Here is an 11,302-nt window from a genome sequence, read left to right as displayed (position 1 = left end):
GTAGTGGGCGACAAAATGAAGTATTTTTGGGTGATTTTTGATATGAACACCAGCCCTATGCGATATTCAGGCTATTTGTTGGGGGGGGGGGGTATACTTTTGTCGCGGGGTTTGAGTTTGAAAATAATAATTTTTTATTATGTAGTGTGTAATATTATATATGTATTATGATGTGAATAAGATTGCAAAAGTCGCTAGGCGGACCCTAGGCAGTCGACTGGGGAGCTGGGTGTACTCGGAGTACCTGGGGAGTACTTGGACATGGTAAATATAAAGAAAATTAATTTTTTGATATTATATATGTCGAATATCAATATTTTACTAATATTTATAACAAAATATGTAAATATCAATATAAATAGAAGAAATACACAATAAATTATTCTAAGAATTTCTAATCATTAATTTAAAAAAATGGTTCTTTAATATTATAGAAATAAGAATTACACATTATTTTTTAAGTTAAAATCAGATCAAGTCCACCAATTAAATGTGATTCTGACTATGGTTGACCATCTTTGATCGATTCTTAGTAATTAGGCGGAGTTAAAGAAACTCCCCTCGGCGACATACCTTGTAGCGACTACTCGAAGAATACTCGGCCTTGTAAACCTACTTTTACAAGATTGGATGTGATAGAACAAATTGGGTTACAAACCACCATACCCTAAAATGAAAATCGTCCCCTGCTAGGGTGACGCCCCCCTCCCCCCTTTTTTTGCTCTCCACTGCATAGAGTCTTATGAACATGTTTTAAAGACTTCATAAACATTTTAAAGACACTTGAACTAAGTTCAGTACTAATTCTAAAGCTGTCATTTGTAAAACATAGATTTGGGTGCTGAAAGTTGTAACTTATAACAACATATGAGATGCACTTTAACGGAAACGTTACCAAAACGTGACGGAATATCCCTAAGGCCACGAGACAGCTGACCCAACCACCTTAACGCTTAACGTCTCGTTAACGTCGTCTGTCTAATTTTCACCTCTTCTTCTACCTCGTCGGAGTAATCAGAAACCCTAACCCCAATCCTTCAATGGCCTCATCCACAAACGACGAAACCCCTCCGATCGGAGACGTCATCACCACCGACGACACTCCGGCCACCACCGTCACACCTGCCGCCGTGAATTCTCCGGCAAAATCGAGTGAATTGAATCCGAATGAACGACAGAGCAAGAAACAGAAGCTCGATTCCGGAGATCACCGGAGGGAGCGTGAGGAGTGGAGTGATTCTGCGATTAGGATTCTTCTGGATTCGTTTACGGATAAATATATGGCGTTGAATCGGAGTAAATTGAGGTATAAGGATTGGGAAGTGGTGACGGAATTGGTTGCGGAGGGTTGTGATAAGCAATCTCGGAAGAGTATTGAACAGTGTAAGAATAAAATTGATAATTTGAAGAAACGGTTGAAGCTCGAGACGCAGCGAATGGAGAGTAATGGCAGTGATGTTAGTAATTGGATTTGGTACCAAAAAATGGACAATTTGTTTGGGAATGCAAATGCTGCGAAAAGCGATGCAGTCTCCGATGATGATAAGTCTGCTGGAATATCCGCCGGAATATCCTCAGCTGACCGGCTGCGTCCATCTGCAAGGTTTGGATCATCTGCATTCCAATTTGTGAACGATAGAACACGCACAATTAAACGAACGCAGTTTTCTTGTTTGTGTTCGCTTATGTTTGTTCGTTAACATTATAAACGGACACTTAATGAATGTAAAGGAACAAACATAACTGAACAAAGATGAACAAACATAACTGAACAAAGATGAACGAACATAACTGAGCTAAAAGTAGTAAAAAGAAAGTGAAGAACAATACGTTGGGCCTAAAAAGTTATTAAAACTAGAATAATTTGTAACAAGTCAAAAGTTTTAAGTGAATATTTTAGTGGGGGTAAATTAACTAACCTAAACAAACGAACATAAGTGAACATAAACGAACGAGCATAAATGAATTTAAATGAACGAATGTAGACGAATGTTAACAAACATAAACAGATGCACGACGACGAGATATGTGTTCATGTTTGTTCACTTGACTAAATTAGATAAACAAACTTCCCGCTTGTTCACTGAACGTTCGGTTTGTCTACAGGCCCATATGGCTATATGTCATTTATCCATAGTGTTGTATCAATGAACTCATATGATCTTATATATGTTTCTTATGTTTAAAGGCCTGCTCCCCACAATGGTATTGTTCTTAACAACAAAAAGTCCAAATCAGATGTGAAATGGAAAAGGGTGGTTTTTAAAGTCAGTGGCACTGCATTGGCTGGAAATGATCAAACCATTGACCCAAAGGTTGACTATTTTTCACATGTGAAATGAATTCATGTATCTGTGGCAATTTGCGTATTAATTGTTATGCTTTTAGGTGGCTTTAAGAATTGCAGAAGAAGTAGCTGCTGCTTCCCGTTCTGGTGTTGAGGTAATTGTTTATTAATCTTTTATCCAAGCTGCAAATTGCAATTTTATATAAAATTTTAAACCAAGTTATTGATTACTATAAATTTATGATATACTGACTTAAAGTAAGTTTCTTTTATGTGCAAATCTGCCTTTAACTTAAGGCAATCACATAGTCATTAGCTATTACTTTTGTCCACAACATTTTGCATATTGTTTTATCACCTAAAAATATATATTTTACTTGTGATTAGGTGGCAATTATTATCGGAGGCCGTAACTTCTTTTGTGGCGATTCTTGGGTGTCAGCAACTGATTTAGATAGGCCGACAGCTTACCAAATTGGGTATTTTTAGTTGTCATTTTCACCTTAAAATCATCACAAAATTGTCCCAAAAAACTGTACACTTTTAACAAAAGTAGTTTTAATATACTATTTTTTTGGTTTACTTTAATTATCTTTATCATAAATGTAAATGTTTTAACTCAATGATGTGTTGAATGAAATGGTAAAATTGAGCTTTTAGTTGCATCTATTGCGTATATCTTAGAATTGGAATATTAGATTTAACTTTTGTTTTTTTTTATTTGCGGACAATATTTTTGGGACCGATGGTATATATTTTAAAATAAAGATTAGTATTTTATTTAGGGTTTTCTGATATTTCTGTGATTGTTTGCGTAGCATGATGGCAACAGTTATGAATTCAATATTGCTTCAATCAGCACTAGAGAAATTAGGTATTCAAACGCGTGTGCAAAGTGCGTTTGTGATGCCTGAAGTTGCTGAACCATATAACCGGTTACGGGCCATGCGTCATCTTGAAAAAGAAAGAGTTGTTATTTTTGGTGGGGTTGGTGCTGGCACTGGGAACCCGCTTTTTACTACTGATACAGCTGCAGCTTTAAGAGCCGTTGAGAGTATGATCCTTCATAACATCTTTTATGCTGCATTATGACAATTTTGGCACTTCTATTAATTGTTTACATTTATTAAAAATTTTACTTACATAGAAATGTGTATGTTATGTACATAAATAGGATTAAACTAATTTGTTCATATGCTTTTAATTTTACTTTAAGCGTTTACATCACATGTGCAGGTAATAGAACCTATACATGACTTGTGCATGTGTTGGTTCTATAAATAAATGAAATTTGTTTATATTCCTTTTTTTTTATCTTTTAATTTGAAAAGAGATGAATAAACATTGCATTTCAACCATTTTTTATGTTTTAAAAAATTTTAAGATTGAAAAAATGAATGATTTGCTTTGTTTGTCATGTTCTCACAAAAAACCGTGTGCTGCATAAAACACTCCCACATAACACACACACACATGCATAGGGGCATGATCAAGAGAGAGCTCCTCCTTAGAGAGAGAACTAATAAAGAAAACGTGAAAACTCAATCAAACATGATTTTTTTAATAAAAATCCGACTTCTAAAAAAATCTAATTTAAAAAAAAATCGATCTCGATATTACATACAGACAATACACCAATATTGTCATGTTGCATGTATGCAATACAACAATATCGAGATCAAATTTTTTATTTATTTATTTTTTTGGTGATGAATAACAACATATAAGAAGGATGAAAGATAAAAAAAATTAAAAATATTTTTTTAAACTAAGTTTTCACAGTTTCTTAGTTCTCTAGTTCTCTCTTGATCCTGCCCCCATATACACATACATGCATATGTATGCACATACATAGATGTATCTATACCTACATATACATTGATATATGCTTACATGCATATATACATACATAGAATATATGCATACATAGATGTATCTATATGACTATACGTACATGCATATGCACATAAGTAGATATATGCATGCATGCATACATATGCATACATAAATGTGTCAATACCTACATGTATACATAGATATACATAAACAAATTTTGTCAATAAAATAGTTCTTCTCAAGTAGATCTCAAATGTGATGGCCGATCATATGTTTCTTTGTTAACCAGTCAATGCAGATGCTGTTATAAAAGGTACAAGTGTAAACGGTATCTGTGATGATAACAATGCCACTATTGATCAAATATCCTTCAGTGATGTGGTTTCTGGAGATTGCATTTCCATGGATTTTATGGCCATACAATTTTGTGAAGAGAACGCAATTCCCAGTTAGTTTATTCTCTCTTTCATAAATTTTTTGTTCTTAAAAATGCATATAATCAATTAGATTAATGATCAGTAACATGATAATCCAATCTTTTTTATTCATTTGATTGTTTTTGCATTTGTAGTTGTCATATTTAACATGCTGGAGCCCGGGAATGTTTCGAAAGCATTGACGGGAGAACAAGTTGGCACTTTGATTGATCAGTAGCACTCACCAAGTTCAGCCAAAACCCGTCTGCCCATGGAGTGTTAATATATTGTCTTCGGGTTAGTTAGATAGGCATAAAGTATTAGTTTGGCACTGAATATTAATTGTGAAGGTAATTCCTGTTATCATGGAAATGATTGGAAATTGACCCCAATAAACGAGATTATTTTAGGAAAAAGAAAAAGGGAAATCAATGATAGATCTAATGTGTACTTAGACCAGGTGTAGTGGAGAACTACAAATGGGGGGATTTTTTACGTGGCGCCACATCAGCAAGGGACGATTTTCCTTTTAGGGGTGTAATGGTGTTGTTGTGGCGACTTTCAAAGGTGGAGGGTTACCAACTGTCACTTTATTATTTTATTATTATTTTCATTCATCGCCAGGCAACAAGTTCATCCCTCCCCCCCCCCCCCCCCCCCGGTGCTTATTGCCCCACTTATCGCTCAAATTCGCCCCACATGTCGTCCCATTACGCATAGCCTTACTAAATTTTAGATGCGAACAAATGTGCCTAGTGAAATTTCACTTATAGCTTCAGTTATTCTTAGGGTACTCAAGAAGTTGGGGCAAGGATAAACCTTTCTTATATTATGGAGGATGTTCCCATTGAGATCTCGGCTACATAAAATTCTTTTCTTTTACATGAAAAGTATGGTAACCGAGGCAAGAATAACAACTATACAGGATATCATTAATACTTAAAGTAGTACACTGACGCTAACACTATGACCACAACCCACCTGGCACGTCACCGATGCTAACACGTTAAGTGGTACCAAACACATTACCCACGCCAGTCTCGTAATCAACACCTAGCGCGTAATCAACGATATGCTCATGTTAACTGGCGTTGAGTGCGTAACCAGTGTCTGATGCGTTAACCAGCATCGGGCACGTCCCTGGAGCTAACTGGCACCGAACACATTACCAGCAATGGCCTCGTAATCGACACATGGCACGTAATCAACAATGTATGCCTGGTGTGTTAACTAACGGCGGATGCGTAGCCAAAGTCGTATGTATTAACCGTCATGCGTTAATCGGGGCTGCATGAATTACCAACAGACGGCCCAAGTTACTGCTATGGCGCTCGATATTGTTTCAACAAAAGCTCAAATGACAAATCATGCCATTTATAATCGAGCCAAGTGCAACCTAACATGAAGCTAATTTACAACTAAGCATGAGCAAATTAAATTTTATATAGAAAATGTCATTAATCTATCATGTGTAATGAGGATTTTGAACCGTTAGAATAAAAAAAAACGGTTGAGATTATGGAGGTTGCCACGTTATCGCTCTTTCATATAAAAAGGACTAGATGAGTAAAATCGGTATAACATACTATTGTTAATATTCTCAAGTCTTCATTTTTTCTAAACATTGATAACTTTTGATACGATATATTTGTTAAAAAAATTTACATCATAAAATCGAAATTTTTTTATTCTTCTTAATTTGAGTATAGCATAGCTTTGCTATACTTTTTTTAAGTCGATGTGAAGTGTGTATAAAACGTTATTTTGAATAGGAAAATTGGTTTTAAATAATCCCAACTATCACCTATTGGCAAATAACATGCCCAACTTTGCACTTGGCTGGTGGCGATCCTAACTAAAGGGGTATTTGTTTTTAACGGGCCACAACTAACGGATTTTACCCCGTTAGTGATTTGCTGATGTTGACCTTCTTCTTCGGCCGGAAACCCGCCAGAAACCTGCAACTCGCCTCCATTCTCCCTAATATCGTTACACCGTCTCTCTCTCTCTATCTTTCCCCTCATACGAAACCTAACCGACGTGTCGCCGTTGTTGTCTCCGGCAAAGTCCACCCTCGTCAATCGTGCGTCATTCAAGGTAATTGACACTTCATTCGACTCGTTTTGACCCCCTTAACAAAAGCCCTATGCTTATTTTGTAGATCGTGTAACATTGATTTCGAATTTTTGAAAATAAAATCGGGTTTGGTATCAAGGGATTGGACATGAAAGAAGATGTAATGTACTTCATTTTCAAATTTCCGATGTGTTTTAAAGAGGGAGGGAGACGGTGTGATGATATTAGGGAGAATGGAGGCGAGTTGCAGGTTTCCGGCCGGAGAAGAAGGTCAACGTTAGCAAATCACTAACGGGGTTAACATCCGTTAGTTGCGGCCCGTTAAAAACAAAATACCCATTTAGTTAGGACCGTCACCAGCCAAGAACAAAGTTGGGCCTGTTATTTACCAATAGGTGAAAGTTGGATTATTTAAAACCAGTTTTCCTTTTGAATATACAGTTATAAAAATAGGATGCGTAGTTATTTATATTAGTTATGTGATTTTGTATGTGCTTAGTTATAAACATAAGTTGCTTATTTATAGTATAAGTTGTAGTAATATGGCATATAAGGTGTGTAAAATGTAAATATCTACATAAGTAATTATCATATAAGGTGTGTAATGTTTATCTAAGTTGTCATTAAAAACAAACTATTATATAAGTCTGCATAATTATTTATATTAGTGCGTAGTTATTGTTGACACCAGGGGCGGACCCACTATTTGTGGATCAGGGTTCCGGGAGCCCAATATCTTTTAAAAGTTTAGTAGATATGGTATGTTAAAATTTTCAAGGACCCCATAAAAACAATTAGACGGAACCTATAGTATCAAGATTAAGCTTGCTAGAGTGGAAAGCATATTGTTTTCTATTAAGAAGGTCACTAGTTCAACTCTTATTATTTTTGGTTTTTTTTTATCAAGTAGCTAATATATATTTGTGATATATTTGACTACTAGTTTTAGATCTGTATATTTGTGATATAATCTAATATCGTTTAAATGATCTAATCCTTTTTATCCATCATAGTCATTTCTTGTTATTTGTAGAATGTTCATTATGTATTGGTAATGTTTTTTTTTATAATTTTAAATGACATTGTACTTTCTCAAGCAATGGTCACATATTTTTATAATTACACTATGGGTATGTTTGGTTGGAGGTAATTGAATAAAGGGCGAATGGAATGAGAGAATGAATGGAATGGACAAAGGAATGAAATGGATCATTACCATTCATTTGTCTTGTTTGGTTAACCTATATGAATGAAATCAATTATTAATTTTTATTATTTGGCATCCAAAAAAATTATAGAAATGAAATACAAATAATAAGAACACTCCTATCTCAAAATACTTTTTAACCAAAAAAAAAACAAAACCCTATAATGACAATGGTGGTAGCTCCGGCGACGAAAATGGTGGTGGCGGTGGTGGAGGCAGCGGTGGTGGTGTCGGCGGAGTGGTGGTGGTGCCAATGGTAATGGTGGTGGTGGTTGTTAGGTGGTAGTGTTGTTGAGAAAGTAGGGTAAAGGAGGAATGAAATGAAAAAAAAGAAGGGGGGTGGGAAGGAATGGTTTTGATGGAATGAGATTCCATGTGTAATGGATGATTCCATTCCATTAAGCAACCAAACACCACTTTTTTCATTCCCACGTAATGAATCATTCCATTCCTGCATACCAAACGCTACCTATATTTAATTATGTTTCTCACCCTGACTTGAACGGTGACCCGACCTACCTTGAACAACGGCCTAACCCGAAAATTATAATGTTTAGTTGTGAAAGTCTGAACACCGATAAAACGGACCCCATTGTAAGAAAATCTTGAATACGTCTATGGTCCCTCCATCCCATCCCACCGCCCTACACACCACATGGTGCATTAGAGTGGCATATGTGTGTGTTCGTAGCGTAATGTACTTTAATGTAATATGATGTCATATGGTTTAATACAATACATTGCATAAAATAACTAACTTTTAATTTTTGCATGAAGTTATAATAAGACAACTACATATTATGTGTTTTGTGTGAATTGCATAAATGCTAAAAAAATAACAAGTTTGAGTAACATCGAAAAGTAACAATTGTGCTATCAATGATTAGCATGCTTGAGTTTTAACGCTAAATTTTGCTAAAATTTTTTTTATATTTTATATGGATACCATTCTTTAACAATATCACATCAACGTCACGTCATACCAAACTCAACCATACCGTATTTCACACTATAAAAAAATACTTTACAAGTTACCAATTCACTAATTTCCTTCTTTTTTAAATAAAATAATAATATTAATGCAAGTAGAATTGATGAAAAGATAAGAGAAATTCCCCCAAAATCTTTATCAATTCACCAACACCAAATGAAGGGGGTGATGTTTCCCAAATCACCAATATGTTACATAGTACACCAGTTATTGAATTAGTATCCATACCTCACAATCTAAAGTTAAAAGTTTTGCCTTTTCAACCAATCACATATATTGTGTATTACTATTATACATATTTGGGTCCAACTCTATATTCCTATTATAACATATTTGGGTGTAACACAATTTATTAGTGAGCTCTCATCTTTAATTTAGTTTTGTAATGGTTTTGTGGGTGAACTTTAATTTTTAGTATGTAATTTTTTTTTTGTAAACTATTAAAAAAATTGAAAGTCTAAACTTCGCTAGCAAAATGGTTGTAAAAGTGATAAACAAAAATATACAAATGGTATTAGCGATTTGGCAATTCTATACTGAACCATTGAACTATTATGAGATCTGACTGTTTAAGATGTAACATCTAAATGCGTTAGCATTTTCTAAAACTTATCCATTAAGATGCTTCATGAACCATTAAAAACTGTCTTTTAACTAAACCAAACACACCATACCTGTAACCGATTCACAGATAACATGTTAATGAAATCATTAAAAAGTTGTTAAACAGCCCCTTAGTCAGACTCCATGTATGTTACAAAAGTAAATTATAAGAACTATTTATGTGATTATCTAAAAAATATTAAATTGTCATTTTTTAAATTTAACATAATTTTTTACATAAGATAGCATCATACATAAACATGTTACAAACTGAAAACCACATATAAGAAACGTACTATTTTTAAAATTTAAACTCCAAGGTCTATAATATTAAATATATTTCAAATGCGTTGAGTGGCCACATTTATATATTGGGGAGTGATAAAGTATAAATGAAATTACCCATGTAAACATACAAATAATTAGACTAGCTATTATTACTCTATAGTTTAAACTCGAGTAATTTTTTTTATAAAAAATAAAGTAGAGTAATAATAATTACTTTATTTATTTATAGGATTTTCACATTAAAAACTTTTGCATTTAATCCTAACACACACACATATACGTGTTTGTAATTTTGGTTTACACGTATAATTTATGTATCGAAGTTTAGGCTTTAATTCAAGCGAGCGAGCCAACAAGCCAAGCTACCTTGGCTAATTTACAAACGACACTAATCTTGAACAAACTTTTTCAAACGAGTCTCGAACTTTTTAATTCACACCAGAATTCATATGAAAGAAACGCGTAGAATTTATCACAAAGGGCCAAAATATTGAAGTCGGGTAGTCAGAGGATGAGAAATGAAAGAAATGACCAAACAACCCCTCCCTCGTCCGCCACCCCACTCTGCTTTAAATATTTCATCCACCCCCAATTTTCACCGCTTCTGCAACACTGCTTGCTTGATTAGGTTTTATTGACACTTGTCCCATTACGTAATCATGAACTCCAATCACCTTCTTCTCGAGGAACCGATACGTATGGCCTCCATTCTCGAGCCATCCAGGCCTGTAAGTTCGTTTCAACTTTACCAATTGCCGTTTGTTTTTAGTAACTAACTGTCTGCTTTTAGAGTTATTTTCCGTCAATGACAAAGATCGTTGGTACTCTCGGACCGAAATCGAGATCTGTGGAGGTTATTTCGCAGTGTCTCATCGCCGGAATGTCCGGTAACCGTTTTATTATTATTATTATTATTATTATTATTATTATTTATTTTACTAGGTCATGAACGTTTTAACAAAGTAAAATTGGCTTGCTGTGTGTGTGAGTGTTTGGTTAATTGTTAGTGTTTGTTGAATGAGATAATGATTGTTTTGAAAATTAATGGCAACAGTGTTTGATACGGAAGGAAATTGAGTTTGTGTATTGTTTTTACAAAGGAGATTGATTATGTTAAAGCTTTTTACTCTGAATGTTCCAAAGTTTAGTATAATATTTAGTATAATATCATTTATAGAATTAAGCTATGTCTTGTCTTACACTCTTACACTTGTGCAATTTTTTGATATGTATCAGGAGCTGATGCAATTCTTCTAGGTGCAGAGACAATGCGGGGGTTGTACCCTGTTGATACTATCTCGATCGTTGGTAAAATTTGTGGCGAGGTATTATTATTAATTTCTTGCTGTATTGGAAAATTCTCTATTGATTATAGTTTTTGTATGATTCCCATTTAGGGCAAGCTACATGAAATAGAAACAAGTTTTAAAGTTTTTTCTTATTTTAGCAACCAATTTAGTTGTCGTACAGTAGAAACTGATTTACACTTGAGTACCAATTATCAACCAAGTTTGTTATTATATATTTTTTTTATTTATAAAATTATAATTTTTTAATTTAATTAAAATAATTTTTAATAAATTTTAATTTTAATATTT

The 11,302-nt window shown here is 34.2% G+C and overlaps 1 protein-coding gene across 1 annotated transcript; it reads left to right on the top strand.

Annotated features, from left to right (window-relative positions):
• Window positions 1–1,040: 1,040 nt before the first annotated feature.
• Window positions 1,041–4,922, top strand: LOC143620035 (uncharacterized). The gene is made up of 7 exons (XM_077091832.1): window positions 1,041–1,603; window positions 2,189–2,315; window positions 2,389–2,442; window positions 2,675–2,766; window positions 3,106–3,341; window positions 4,413–4,571; window positions 4,695–4,922. Exons 1-7 carry the CDS (start codon window positions 1,041–1,043, stop codon window positions 4,775–4,777), a joined length of 1,314 nt encoding a protein of 437 aa, XP_076947947.1. The 3' UTR covers window positions 4,778–4,922.
• The last annotated feature ends 6,380 nt before the right edge of the window (window positions 4,923–11,302 follow it).

The sequence above is a fragment of the Bidens hawaiensis genome, unplaced genomic scaffold (genome assembly GCF_021521415.1).
Source record: "Bidens hawaiensis isolate Kalapana, Puna unplaced genomic scaffold, B.hawaiensis_p1.1 tig00002525_1, whole genome shotgun sequence".
NCBI lineage: Eukaryota > Viridiplantae > Streptophyta > Magnoliopsida > Asterales > Asteraceae > Bidens > Bidens hawaiensis.
The sequence above is the reverse complement of the archived record's forward strand: the minus strand, read 5'-3'. Positions and strand labels throughout refer to the sequence as shown.

Coding starts and splice junctions, on each gene's coding strand:
- LOC143620035 (XM_077091832.1), top strand. CDS start 1,041: ATGGCCTCATCCACAAACGACGAAACCCCTCCGATCGGAGACGTCATC. Junction 2,443..2,674: donor CTTCCCGTTCTGGTGTTGAG/GTAATTGTTTAT, acceptor ACTTGTGATTAG/GTGGCAATTATTATCGGAGG. Junction 3,342..4,412: donor AGCTTTAAGAGCCGTTGAGA/GTATGATCCTTC, acceptor TTTGTTAACCAG/TCAATGCAGATGCTGTTATA.